This window comes from Hyposmocoma kahamanoa, unplaced genomic scaffold (genome assembly GCF_003589595.1).
Source record: "Hyposmocoma kahamanoa isolate Upper Pololo Valley unplaced genomic scaffold, ASM358959v1 78, whole genome shotgun sequence".
In the NCBI taxonomy this organism is placed as follows: domain Eukaryota; kingdom Metazoa; phylum Arthropoda; class Insecta; order Lepidoptera; family Cosmopterigidae; genus Hyposmocoma; species Hyposmocoma kahamanoa.
The window spans coordinates 24,334,605-24,349,934 of record NW_020653945.1 but is presented as its reverse complement, the minus strand read 5'-3'; the positions used below and the strand labels follow the sequence as shown (position 1 = coordinate 24,349,934).

At 35.8% G+C, this 15,330-nt stretch overlaps 1 protein-coding gene across 1 annotated transcript in view; it reads left to right on the top strand.

Annotated features, from left to right (window-relative positions):
• LOC113232812 (neuroligin-4, Y-linked-like) overlaps positions 1-15,330 on the top strand; it is a 53,320-nt gene that overhangs the window by 29,740 nt on the left and 8,250 nt on the right. Inside the window, exons 4-7 of the mRNA XM_026467628.1 lie at positions 2,452-2,652; positions 3,738-4,236; positions 6,000-6,090; positions 13,209-13,373. Coding sequence (XP_026323413.1) covers positions 2,452-2,652; positions 3,738-4,236; positions 6,000-6,090; positions 13,209-13,373 — 956 coding nt within the window. The remainder of the gene's footprint in view (positions 1-2,451; positions 2,653-3,737; positions 4,237-5,999; positions 6,091-13,208; positions 13,374-15,330) is intronic.

Sequence of the window (15,330 nt, the reverse complement as noted above, 5' to 3'; positions counted from 1 at the left end):
TAGTGACATGTAAAGGAATATGAAAAAGCTAAAGCGTTGAATTTAAATTGTAATGTCATCGCAGTACTGTCTAATTATGCTTGCTTCGCTGTCAATCGAACAAACGAAGACTAAAGCGTGAATGACGCTCTGTATACGATTTTAACGCCCTATAAGTTCGGACACTTTTTAGCGCGGACCCGACGTCCATGTAATTGTAAGTCAATGCTAATCTCCTTTTGTTTTGCATTAATACGATCAAACATTTCGATGCCTTACTTTCTCAAACTCGTATCTCGTATCGTATCTTATTAAGAGTGATTATTCAGGTGATGCCAAAACTTTCTATTTATTTTAAATTTCTCTATCAAGAGTGTTAACTTTGATGCATTATTTTAAGAATACGCAAAAGCCAGCTTGCAAATGTGAAGGAAATGTGATGTAAAATCATCCTATTTTCTTTTTTTTTTGACGGGGGCGAAATCTTTATTGATACCCCTGAGCCCAGGGAGACTCAGGAGTAATGTGGGGACTCTCCCTCCAGACTGGAGGGACTACCCCACTAAAACCCCCCCGGGTTTCCCTCTCGCCGGTTGAGTCGGCGCCGTGGGATCAGTGAACATTCACCACGACGCCGCCCGGCCGCCCTAGCTTACGCCAGGGCTCCCGCGCCAACGGAGGGGCGAGTCGGTTGTCCTCCGACCCGCCCCCCAGACGAGTGAGGCCGTGCAATGCAGACTCCGGAGTCCCTGTCCAGAGCCCGCTGGTCTCACTAGGGGATCAGGCGAGCAGCGAACTGCCTTCGCCTTCTCCCCGTACGTCTGCGCCGGAGCGGGTGCACGTCTATCGCGTCCTCGCGCACCCGCTCCGCGGCCTCCTTTTGCGACATAACCTCTGCGCAAAAGGAGGCCAATGTGAAATCATCCTGCAAAATTTGTATATACAATCCATTTTTTCTATCTAACTTTATGCTTTAAGATACGAGTTTCAATTGTTTATTGCATATCACATTACAAATTTAAGATGGAACATTAGTTGATGGTATACATGTGACGCCCTGCAAGGGCATAGCAACATCTTAGGGCTAAATTCATAAATCACACTATTTAATTATATTAAATTATTACATTACAATATAATATCACAACATTACATTATTATATACATTATTACATTGCATTATTCTTAATTAGAAAACTTACTTTATACAATACATTAATTTCAATAATTATTAATAAGAGATGTCGAAGTATTTTTATTTGTATTATTATTGTTATTTGTCATCATACGTATCGTCAAAAAATTCATGTAAGTCATAATAACATTTATTAACAAGAAATGCCTTTAGTTCTTTAGTAAATTGTGAAAATCTTTCCAGGTTTTTGATATAATTTGGTATGTGGTTACAAATTCTAATTAACATGGTGTGCGGGCCAGACGTAACTAATTTCATTTTGGAGAAAGGTACTCTAAGCTTGTTTAAGTTTCTGTTATTTCGTTTATCGTTCGTCAGACGTGAATAAAACTGTGGGTGCTTCCTAACAAATTTACATGACTCGAGAATGTAGAGAGAAATAACGGTCAGTATTTTACACTTTAAGTTTGAGAAAGTAAGGAGTCGATTAGTTTTTTTTCATTCAATTTTTTATTTCAAATTTTATAACTTGACTAGCATAACTAATTGTTTGGTTTTTGATAAAGGGATGCTTGAAGCCCACATCTCTCTCATTATTATACCCATTAGCGGGTACTGCTCCTCCCAATGTACGTCGCGAGATAGCATGTGGAGTAGAGAAACTAAAGCACGAAGTTGGTAGTCGGAACCCTTTATTCGGCCACAAGCTCTCATCAGCTCGACTATCAAGTCGTAAGAGTTTCCTTCGACATACTACCGCTATAGAAGGTAGGCTAATGGACGCGAGGTGCAAACTTTAACCAAACAAAAAATACTGACTGTTTGTGTGAATATAATTAAAACTTTACCCTGTTGGTTTATCGTTAGAAGTTCAATGCCATTGTTTGATTTTATATTGAAATTTCAATCAATATGCTGCCATATAGCAGTTAATAATTGAACGGCGGTGATGACGAATTGTAAAAGTTTACTAAGTGCTCCAAAAAAGAAGCGACCATAATTATGGCAGCGGTATAAGGTTTACTTTAACTTCTTGTAACAAAAAAAATGAAAAACAGAAAATTTAAAATTAATAAAAATTAAATTTAATAAGACTTAATGATTATATGAAACACCGATATGGATAATGTTACAAGTGCAACTATAATTTTTGTGATTTTCGAACTTTTGGGCTAGTTAATTGACACGACCATAACGTACAAAAGCAAAAATGGCAGACTGACCTCAAGTTTGCGGAACTCCGCGAACTGTTGGCATACGTGGCACGCAAACTAAGGATTTCTACTGTATTTATTGATTTAGCTTTCATTTATTCTAATTGGAAATATCTTTCACAGGTTTCCTTAACGCTAATCCAATACCGCACATGAAAGCGAGAGTTGCGAACTATGGACTTATGGATCAAATAGCAGCATTACATTGGGTACAGCAAAACATAGCTCTGTTCGGAGGCGACTCTGGCAATGTCACTTTGTTGGGACATGGTTCCGGCGCTGCTTGTATTAATTTCCTCATGATTTCACCTACTGTCATGCCTGGTAAGTGAGAGCTTTATATCTTATATCCAATATGGACAACTACAGACGGCAAACGGCAAATAATAACGAGAACTATGACATAATTATCCAAAAACAAACACCGGTCAAGTCGAAAATTGGCGGCTTTTACTATTGAACATTACTGAAGTTAAAACAAAACCTTTAATATCAACAAAATATAACCGACACACGCGATGATTTTCGCAATGATTTAAAAAAAAAATCATGTATGTAAAAAAAATTTATTATACAATTAAAGAAATTACAAAATTTAACAAAGAGTTTAAAACACAAAAAATGTAATCCCGTTTCTTTATTTATTTTGTTTAATTATCTCATGAAGGGTATTCTTTCAGCTAACCTTTGAATAATTAAAAAAAAAGTTGGCTCCTGGGTTGACAATAAAATATAATGTCATGAAATTGAATGCTACTTACCATTGACTTACAATTATATGGACATCGGGTCCGCGCTAAAATTGTCCGAACTTATAGGGCGTTAAAACCGTATACAGAGCGTCGTTAACGCTTTAGTCTTCGTTTGTTCGACTGACAGCGAAGCAAGCAAAATTAGACAGTACTGCGATGACATTACAATTTAAATTCAACGTTTTAGCTTTTTCATAATCCTTTACATGTCACTACGTTTAAATAGGTTGACTTGGGACATTTTTTCGTGGTTTTTGTATTAGACCCGTCGTCCATTTATTTGTAAGTCAATAATATAATAATAATAATAATAACGCACACACTCAACATAGCCCCACACTAGGGAAACCCTGTGTCGCGGGTGCCATGGACACACACATAGACAACCACAAATTACACCCAAACTCACGAGAGAAATAAATGTAGGCCATACAAATATTTCTCCCGGCCCGGGAATCGAACCCGGGGACCTCTGCGTGGCAGTCCGGTATGGTAACCGTTCGGCCACGGAGGCAGTTGAATGCTACTTACGTTACATAAATATTTAGTTTTACAACCAGACACACAAAAGACACTATAGTTATCACTATTAGTAATCATGATCTTTTGATGTAAATGTGACATGTGCAAAAATGTTGACAAGTGCAAATGTTTCAGGTCTTTTCCATCGTGCAATCCTCCTGTCGGGCTCAGCTCTCAGTTCCTGGGCGTTAGTAGAAGACCCCGTCAGTTACTCCGTCCAACTTGCCAAGCAGTCGAACTGCACCCTCCCCGAAGACATTGTCAAAGACCACGAGCTAATCGTTGATTGTCTTCGAGAAGTACCCTTAGAAGAACTCATGTCTGCAGAAATCAGCACTCCAAGTTATTTGACAGCTTTTGGACCATCAGTTGACGGAGTTGTAGTTAAGACTGACTATGCAAAAGAACTGCTCACGTTTTTCATCCCAAATGACCTTCAAGGTTTTACCAGTGTCTCAGGAGTGAATAATTTAAAAGCCGACAAAAGGAGTGGTGACAGAATATTTGCAATCAGAGTAGGTCAGAACAAATATGATCTCCTTTTTGGTGTGGTCACGAGCGAAGCACTTTGGAAATTCTCTGCTCAGGATATACAAAATGGATTTGAGGGTGAAAGAAGGGATAAAATAATAAGGTAAAGTTCCATGTTTATTCAGCAAATTGACGCTTGCGAACCCAGGGTTGGGCAAATTGCAGTTTTAGTGGAAGCGACTAGCGATTGGGTACAAAGATAAAATTGGATGTGTCGAACGAAGTTAACCAGATAGATAAACCCATTATTTACTTCAACGACAACTTATTTACCAAAATTGACTAACAATAAAATTAAAAAACTTAAAAGTAACACATAATAGAAGGAAGCCTGCATGTAAATGCCGTAGTTACCCTATAGGCAACACTCGTAATTTCATATAGTATACTAACTTTACGCTTCTACTTCAAGAAGGTGAAGAAGAAAATTTTTTTTGAAGATGGTTTTCTGAAGTCGTGACGGAAGATCAAATTGAAAATGTTATAGATATTTTAAATAAATCGACTCATCCGTAGAACAAAGACCTACGTGCAAGATGCTACTTATTCTCGGGACATTGTACATTTCATTGGTTGTTCTTGACTGCGGACATCCACAGTCAAGATCAACTGTAGTTTGGTTTTATATTTCCAAAACGAAATAATAAATACATAAAAAATCTGAAAACACCTTTATATAGGTCTTTTGAATAACGGATTATGTTTTAAGCTCTTTTCGTTGTATATTCTGTTGAAATACTGGCTAGATAGTACTTCATATTCTGTAATCAAAATTTGTGTTCTTATGTATTATTCAATAAACTTGTTTGTCATGTCTTCATTTCAAATAAAATCACAAACTGGTAAACATCGTTTTTCCAGTTTTCTCCACGAAAGCACCACATAATCACATTGCACTTTGTTCTTCGGATGAGTCGAAATATCTGACCATTTAGAGCGATGGTAGCCTAGAGAGAGAATGGTTCTTTCTCAACTCACATACAACATAACTCTTAGAAAACATGTGAAATTCGAAAGAAATCGTGATAATCAGTAAGAAACTAGGTTGTTCTTTGTAAATGAACATAATGTAAACAGTTATAATTTACAAAATATATATCAAACAACATAGATCAAGAAACCTATAAGAGCTAAACAGGCCTCTACTTCGGATTTTTGTCATCCAAACACGTAGAAGTCGTGTAAAGGTGTTGTTTAGCTATATTCCCAAACCTCTTAAATGACTAATAGCTATTTTAAATTTTCTAATACATATCTTATTTCTAAACGGAAAGAAATGAAAAAGAAGTATCTTCTTTTTAACCGACTTCAAAAATAGGAGGAGGGTCTCAATTCGACTGTATATATGTATTTTTTTTGTATGTTACGCGATAACTCCGATATTTGTAAACCGATTTTGATGATTCTTTTTTGTTGGAAACCTTCATAGCGGTCCCATTTAATTTCAAGGAAAATCATCCACCTCTAAGGGTGGCTGTTCACGCATGAAGATTCATTTTTATAAATAGCGCCTAAATTTTATTATAAGGAGCAAATATTTTAATGGTTGATTTTGCTATTCTCCAATTCAAGGCGTTGTTCTCTCTCAATATACTTTGAATAGTCGAAGCGATTTTTATTATCTCCTGTGTCAAGTTCCGTTCACGCACTTTCCGGTAACCGATTTCAATAAAACTTGTCAAATAGATGTAATTCCACGTACTTTTGAGGTCGGTTTTTTAACAATCGCTGCACGCTAGTCGCTAACACTAAAACCGTATAACACTACAATCGATTCCTTCGAACGGGTGGCAATGAAAACAAGACAGATAATCGGTTGTTATTGGTAACATAGTCGTCATACTAAGTGATGCGTTTTTGTTACAGGACCTATGTCAGAAATGCTTACACATATCATTTAAGTGAAATATTCTTTACTATCGTCAATGAGTATACTGATTGGGAAAGGACTGTACAGGTGAGTTTATTCTTGTTTGTAATAAATTATTTTAAAATAATAGTTAGTTTATTGTAATTCCACTGTTAGGGCAGAGGCCTTATCTCACAGTAGGAATTGAGAACTTTAATCATAATATCATTTAAATAACATTGCCGATGTATCCGCTCACGTGATTCATGCGTCTCTGGAAGCATACGACACCTAGAGGTTCCGGTGGTGATTTTATACTGATTTATCGGATATCGAAGTTATAACAGGTAAAAGAACTAATACTAATTGCTATTTCGGTAACTACTCTAGCAAACCATAAAGTTTTTAATGCCTGGGTCTGTCATTTAAAAAAAATAAACAACTTAAAAAATACGTCACGACAATCGTGTGTGATATTGTTTGGGCTGGTGATGGCGGTGTTTATTTATTGAAAACATACCGTAAGTTGCGTTTTTTAAGTTTACCCTGATTATAAATGTTTATAAACTATATTTTAAGGAGTAATTTCATGGTAAACATTAGAACCACTCAAACGGAATATTATCATATTTACCCAAGTACACCAAAAATTTCATTAGTGTTTTTTAAGTGCAGGATTTGCGGTGTATTACTGCATTTTATTTGAGATGTTTTTGTTGTAGTACTAAGGGTATTTATTTAGCAATGCAGAATAATAATTAATGCAGAAGAATATTAATAATTTTTATTTTTAAAAGCTTGTATTTAAACTGAATCCTTTTCTAATTTGCGAAACCAAATAGCCGCCATTTTGCGGTAGGATGAGCGCATCGCGTGAGCGGGTATGCAGACTTCCTCGATATTTTCCTCCACCGAAAAGCTCAATTACAATTAAATTTCTTGCAATTAAAAAATTTTACAAAACAAAACCATTGATTAATTTAACCATTTTGTTTTCATTTATTTATAAGTACTAGTAAAGTACATTATAAATGCATTACAATCTAGTCAAATACAAAACTAATAAGTAATTTACATTTCACTTAAAGTAATAAATAAACAAAGTAAACTAAGAATTCACCCACTGCCAATTTTCTTATTATTTACTAAGGCGAAAACACTTATATATATGTCATGTTCATTTAGTTTAATTATACACTAATAGTACACTAGTTCAAATGGTTTTATCCGCTTTAGACGTCTTATAATATCTATTTGTGTGGTTAAGGAGCTCGACGTTCACGTTATGGTGAAGCCTGCGTTGGTGGGGTTGGGGTACTTCTGAGCTATCTATAATTTAAACATGGCGGCCCAACAAAAACCTGAGTAGGTTTATCTGTGCACCACAATTCATTGATGGATGATTGATGGTTATCTTTTTGTTTTCTGCCTTCGTTCGTAAGCTTTCCTATAATATATATTTCTTGAATTACCGAATACTTACTTTCGCGATTTCTACACTCACACTCATAATTCACTCATAACAATACACTCACAGCCCCGCACTAGGGAAACGTATTGTATATCTCGTATGTGTTAAAAGATAATTGAAATTTTTAAGTGAGAGAGGCGATATATATGTAGTTGGGGATTCAGGTTCAAGAATAAAAGAATTAATGGTATACTTTCTGCATTTGATGGTCCATTGGTTAGCTGAAGAGGTTAGGCGCTAGATTAGACCAATATTGGAAACGAAATTTGCTCAATTTTGCAAAATATCACTGAGTTGTTGATTCCACTTTTCTTGACAACTTTCTCTGTTGAAAAGTCACGAGAACTCAATACCAGTTAAAACTGATTCCGACGTTACTTCAAACAATTTTTTTTCTCTCTCTTATACCGCAGTACTAATCAAAATCAATCCAGACTGCTAAACAAGTCAAATCCCGAGGGAAATTTTGTTTAAAACCGCGGAGTTTCATCAAAAGGGGTAAAAAGCTGTGATAAAAAACGTGCAATTTAAATTTTGGTATAAACTCTTGGAATAAACCTCAGTCGTGAAAAGAATCTAACCTACCTGCATTATTTATTAGGGTGTCACAACACTCATTAAAGCGAAATCGGCTTGAGTCGGTCCGAAAATTTTATATCCATGCAATACGACCTAAAAAGCCGTTGCTTGTTTTGCTCGGACTGCCGAAGAGAAGCGCACGCATTTTTCGTTGTTATTTCATGACCTGCGGCTACGTGTATAGACACTTATAAAAAGGAAAAATACCTTCAAGTTTCCTAGGTTTCCTAGGTGGGCGCAGAAGGAGGAGGTCCCTGTAGGACTTTTTTTTTTACTAAATTTGCTTTACTAAATTGGTTTGGTTTCTAGGAACATCCAGACTTAAGTTTATTGTTCTGTTACTCGAATTAATTTTTTTCCCGTACTAATACGGTTCATTTTACTTAGGTCGAGCTGGCCGAGAGTTAGGGACACTGGCTTTATTTCGGAATTCATTTTTTTTAAAAACGAAATTAAAGCTTAGGAAATGAAACTATTTTTCCGGATTTAAATCGCGTATATTTGTTTTTTCAAACAAACCGACGTTTCGGGCCCTTTACAGGTCCCATGGTCACGGTTGACTGTGTTCGGTTCGGTTCGGTGACACGGTTCAGTCAACCGTGACCATGGGACCTGTAAAGGGCCCGAAACGTCGGTTTGTTTGAAAAAACAAATATACGCGATTTAAATCCGGAAAAATAGTTTCATTTCCTATGTGTAACAATCGCGAAAACCTAAGAACTCGAAATTAAAGCTATTTGAAAAATTATATCTTATATTATACGTGTTCCATTTAGTTTAGTTGGTATAAATACAATCATTGGCATATGAAAAGTACCTATTAAATACAGGGGTTGTCTTGTAAAATTTCGAATTTTAGTTTGTGTTTTCTTTTCAGTCATTGTACATCCTCAATTTCACTATATATTTTTTTTTGATTCAACATTTTCACTGTTATGCGGATTCAACCAGTCATTTGAAGTAGTATAGCCTCTTAACTGCCTCTGTGGCCGAACGGTTGCCGTGCCGGACGCAGAGGTCCCGGGTTCGATTCCCGGGCCGGGTGAAATATTAGAGTATGTAAATATTGAAGAGCAGAATACTAAAGAATAGCAATGGCAGTTGCTCGACGGCTAGTCACTGACAAACCACTGTTCTGAACTGTTAGCAGAATACCAAACGCACAAAATCCTATTATTGGCACTCGACGTATCGACACTTAACTGAAATGTTTTAAAATTGTCAAGCTTGGGGACCGGGTTTACTACACAGAGGTCTCGGGTTGGATTTCCTGACCGGGAAAAGTATTTGTATGGCCTATATTAATTTCTCACGAGTTTGGGAGTAATTTGTCTTTGTGTGTGTCCATGGCATCCGCGATACAGGGTTTCCCTAGTATGGGGCTATGAGTATGTGCGTTTTTATATAAAAAAAGAGCATGCTATACGAGAATTTGTAGATAATGCTTTATTTCGAAAACTGTGTAAGTTCATAAGTCTTCTTGTTCTTAATCGTCGCTAGGTGGGGTCGGTATAACATGTACTTTTCTTCCACTCTCGCCTATCAGCCATCATTTCCATACCCACACCTTTCTTATCCATGTCATCTTTTACATAATCCATCCATCATTTCTTTAGTTTTCCTCTCCCCTTATGTCCCTCCTCATTCATATATATCACTCTTCCCTGCACATAACATGTCCACACCACGCTAACCTATTACTCCGCATAAGTCTAATTCACTTATGGCAACAAAATCAGATACAGCTGAAAGGGTTGTAACCCTAACTAGCCGTGAACAGGTTCACGGCAATGAAATGGGAAACACAATGAAATGGGGTCCACAAAATTTATTAAAGAAGTAAAGTTTAAAGAAAGGCTATAACAATATAAAGGTATATGTAAAAAAACAGGTATAACAGTATAAAACACTCCCTACACTTTATTATTAAGGCACTTACCCCTAAATGGGCCGAGAAACTGAATTACAGAAATAGATACATGAAGGGTGTAGACTTATAAATTTTTACACATGATTAGCTTATTAACAGCTCAGACTGTTGTGGCGGTCGAGCTGGGAGTGACCGTGGTACGAAAACAAAATGAGAAAGTGAAGGGAGATGGAACAGTTCAAATTTAAAATTTAAAATAAAAAATGGTAGGATACAAGCGGAGAGAGGCGATACAAAGAGATGAGATGATGGTGTAAGGAGATCACACCGTCACACAGCGGTAGAGAAGGACGACATTGCCTATAATAGCAGCGGACCTCCTTGTGAAAGAGTTCGTCCAGAAAAATTCTACCACCATATATATTTCTGCTGCCAATTTGAATGCTGGTGAAATTACAGACACATGGGACTTGTCAACTTTATATCTCAATATGAAGGGCGCAGTGGAAGTGCCCTTAAGGGCTTTACGACTTAAAGTTTGAGTGGCGTTGCAACTATTATGGGTTAGCACGTGACTTGATATCATAAAAAGCGTCCAACGTAATTTTATCAAAAAGAGAAACCAGTAAATGACATAATGGTCTGAAAATTAAAAAAAAAATTGGAAGCTTTTCGCAATATTTTTCAAAAAAGCAAGACAAAGGCACAAATAGTTTTTCAAATATAGAATCATGTTACGTTAGAGATACAAAACAGGACTTGAGATTGTTCAAGAATTCATGCACATACATTACATTTTCCATACACACCCCGTTTTATGAAACTCCCTCTTTGTACAAACAGAACAGTGAGAAACGTACAAAATATCACGTTTGCCTAGGACGGAGCAGTTTCCAATATAGAATTGTGCTTAGTTCATTGGACTAGGAAATCACAGTACATCGATAATAGGCAGTGAGTGAAGTAATTTTTATAACACGCCTCGAAGGCGACGATATTCGTAACAAACAGTTTTTTTACGGTATCAAATAACGTAACGAATAAGTCATGCACACGGTAAATGACCTTTCCTGCCATAATAATTGCTGTGCTTTAAATTGTAAAGATCTGAACTCATTCACAAAAAGCTTTAGTGGCTACCAACTAGGTCAGATTTTGTCACTGATTTGGTCGTTGTTGCTAAGGTCTAATTTTTCAAATAAGTACTTTACCACATAAGTTAATCTATGCCACAGTAATATAAATCTCAATACTATTTGTTTTTAATGAAAAACTAAATGTAATGATATATCATTTCAAGGTATTCATATATATGAAATGCCTTGAAATGTTTAAATTATATTGACAACCATTTTTATCCCATTCTTAACCTTGATATACTGTACTCACCTAATTGATGTAAAATTGAGTTGAAACTATTTTTTTAAAATATATAATAGACACACGCTTGGTCACAATCTCACTTGATGTTAAGCGACGATGTGACCGACAATGGGACGCCTTTGCCTAAAAAATGTATATTCACTCTAGCCTTGAATTGCGCCAAATTGTACTTTTCGGGAAATACAGATGCCAGTAGAGCATTCCATTCCTTTGCCGTACGCATCAGAAAGGAGGAAGCAAAGCGCTTAGTGCGAATAGGTGGAATATCAACGACATAATAATGGAGTACTCCGGAGCTTCTAGTCGACCGAAGGAGGAACGGTGAGGGCGGAACTAAATTGAAAAGTTCCAGCGCACACTCCCCGAAATGTATCCGATAGAAAACCGATAAGCAGGCTACTTTCTTGAATTCTAGTACATTTCACGTAACAAAGACCTGGCGACCTGTAATATGGACATTTTTATGCCTTTCTCAGGCACCAGTCTCTCATAAATAAGTTTAACATTTAAAGAGATAGTCAGTACATTTCTTTACAAAATTTACCTTGTATGTTGAGAGAAAATGAATAAATTACTATTATAGATTTGGCATTACAGTTTAAAGAAAATTCGCTTTGGCAAGCTTTCAAATCTATAATTAGAACGAATGTTCAAGAACCTCTAAAATTTTCTTCAGCACTCCAAGAAAGATAATTACTAAAAGTACTCCGTAACCTTGTAAAAGTAAATCTACTATTTCCGTCCATTATACTGTAAGCGACATAAGGTGCCGTGATGACTTGGCACTACTCGGTTCTTGTTTGGACGCGCCGAAGTGGTGCCAAATTCCTTCTGTTCCAAACTACCAAGTCTAGAAACTATAATATGCATTGAATAACTTTGTTAATACGAGACATTGTTTGCGTTTTAAGTACACCATATTACCGTAGTAATATAGTTACCCAATTTTTTATAATACGAATTTAAAATCAGATTACCTTTCAACTGCTAACCTGAATTCGAGAATGAAACCATATGAAATTCGAAAGTTTTCAAGAGGCTAGCCAATTTGAAATTCTGCGCCAGTAGGAGCTCACTTGTAAGCTAGGTTTTTGATTAACATAGTGCAGATAAATTATAAAACATTAAAACGGAAACGGTGGTAACCTTGTTACAGATACCGTTTGCTTGTCAGTAGAGAGAGAGCGTTACATACGTACGATTTTTATGTCTAAGATGCCGAGCGAGTTGTAGGCCAGGATAACCATTGAGTGGGAACCTTACACCACAAAAAGGAGATGCAATAGACCACGTTAGCGATGACGGGATGACTTGTACTCCTTTTTATAGGACTGACCAGATATTGCCCAAGATCGAGTGCAATGGGAAAAGAGGGGGAGGCCTTTGCCCACCAGTGGGATAAAGCGGGTTTTTAAAGAAAGTTTCGTACATTTGTGAATATTTCGTAGCAAAGCCTCTCGCTACCGCTGCCATGTCAAACCAGCACACTGTAATGTCAAAAACTATGTAGGTTAAATTGAGACTATTGGCGCGAAAGTGGTGAACTTGCGTAATTTTTTTTTTCTACAATATTGAATGATACTAAAGTACATAATTGTTTTATGTTTGGATTCGTCTTCATGTATAACAAATATTAAATTATAATTTTTTTATGTATGAAAATTGCATTCAAATAATTATAAAATAATCATGATCTTTAATATCATTCAAAGTAAATATTTTAGAAAAAAAAATCTAATGTGAGTTACACCATTTTAGCGCTCATAGCCTCAATTAAAAACCTGATTGAATAAATTACGTGAAAAATTTATAAAATATTATAACTGTGTAACGTATTTCCAAACATTTATTTACAAAAGTAGTTTCTTGTCAATTCTGCTTAAAAGGAAATTGTACACACTTACCTATTTTTGTTATTTTCAGCATCCGATAAACACCAGGGATGCAGCGGTTCTAGCAATTTCCGACGCTCAGTACGTAGCTCCTCTTGTACAGACTGGAGACTTCCTTAGCTCTCCCGACAACACCGGCCCAAAAGCTTTTTTCTATGTTTTTGACTATCAAACTAAGGACGGAGACTATCCACAGGTAAGTTTATATTGTAATTTTTTATTAATAATTAAAGACGAAAGAATGTAATCTGGTAATTGTAAAGCGCGCTGAATGAAGAAACTTTCATAAGTCCTCACCCAATACAAAGATTGTTGCCAGAGATGGGCAGTGGGTTAAAACTCAACCAATCCGCCCGGCGCTTTTACCCAAAGCGCCGGTTTTTAACACATTTCTGCCTAAAATCGAGAGCAGAAACGACGAATACGGAATTTGTTACAAATGTCGATGTAAAAAATCTTTTGTCTAGACATAAAAAGACATCACCACACGATCCGGTGTATTCTCACTACTTCGATTTTTATGACTATCGATTCAAGCGCATCTAATCTAATGATTCTTTGTATCGATTTTTTTTTTTGCGATATTCAAGCGAATCTTTAGAAAATTTTGTAATAATATCATTAACTTTGAGCAAAAAATTTACAACTGAATATTTGTTGGAAATCGACAAATATTCAGTTGTAAATAGATTTTGCTCTCGATTTCGGGCAGTAATGGGTTTTACCCCATTTAAATCCGGTTAAAACCCGGACGTTTACCCATTTCTGATTGTTGCCAATCGTAATTTTTGAGTTTAAACAGCTTTTAACCTACCTATTTTAAAGTTTATCATTTTATTTATTTTGGGTTTTTTTTTTGTATGTATGTTACTCGATAACTCCGGTATTTGTGAACCGATTTTCATGATTCTTTTTTTGTTGGAAAGGGAGTATTTCCATAGTGGTCCCATGTTATTTTGAAGAAAATCATCCACCTCAAAGGGTGGCTGTTCACGCATGAAGATTCATTTTTATAAATAGCGACTAACTTTAATTTAGGAGCAATTACTTTTAGCAATTATTTAGTTGATTTTGCTATTTCTCCAATTCAAGGCGTTTTTCTCTCGATATACTTTGAGTAGTGTCGTAGTGAGAACCTATTTTTATTATCTCCAGTATCAAGTCCTGTATAGTGGCGAACTAGGGGATATTTCAATGAAACTTAGCAAATAGACGTAATTCCACGTGCTTTTGAGGTCAGTTTTTTTAGTACTCTGTACTGAGATTATTTTATATTTATTGTCATGATGTAATCTAATGTTATAAATAAACCGCTTTTAAAAAAAATCGATATTAAGTTGTCACGCGGCCTAGAGATACACGGTGATACACGACACAGAACAGAACAGAATTTCAGAAATCCTTCCTATGTATGACTGATTTATATTCATAAAATAGTGCAACTTTTAGGTAGGAATTAACTTTATAACTCAATGGCTCTTACACTAAGCTTGCAGAATTACCGGTGAATTAAAATAAAGCCCATGCACTTAGCACATTTTACTAACCTTAGAATTAAGTTCAAACTCATGGTACCACGATTTCGTTTAACTAAGGTAAATGATTTTTTTATGGGGAACTGTATACATTTTCACAATAAGTTTAAAAGTTGCATCAAAAGTATTTTAATTGAAAAGTCATATTACAAATTTGTAGACTACGTGTTAGATAAAGATGCATGGAAAGGACAACATTAGTCTAGATTCCACATAAATGTGATTCAGATGTATTATTATAGCATTTAAGTTTATTTGAAAAGAGCAATCCCTAGAGTTTATTGCTTGTTCTTCTCAGGGAAGTTGACACTGTGAATGAGCAGTAGTTTAGAAATTACGTTTTCAAGTGTAAAAATTTTTCCGGATGGAATAAACGGACTTTGATTTTGAAGTCAAAACTTTAGTAGTGTGTAACGCTTTAATTAATTGATAATTATCCAATAGTATGCAATTATTATATTAAAATTGGTGCTCGTACACTCAAGTTGATACTAAAATCACTTAACGTGATTGTGCACAAATCTTGACCAATATTCTCAACAAATGATTATCACTAGTATCAGGTTTCTTACCACGGTATGACTTCTTTTTATTTTCCCGATATTTGGGAACGGTTGC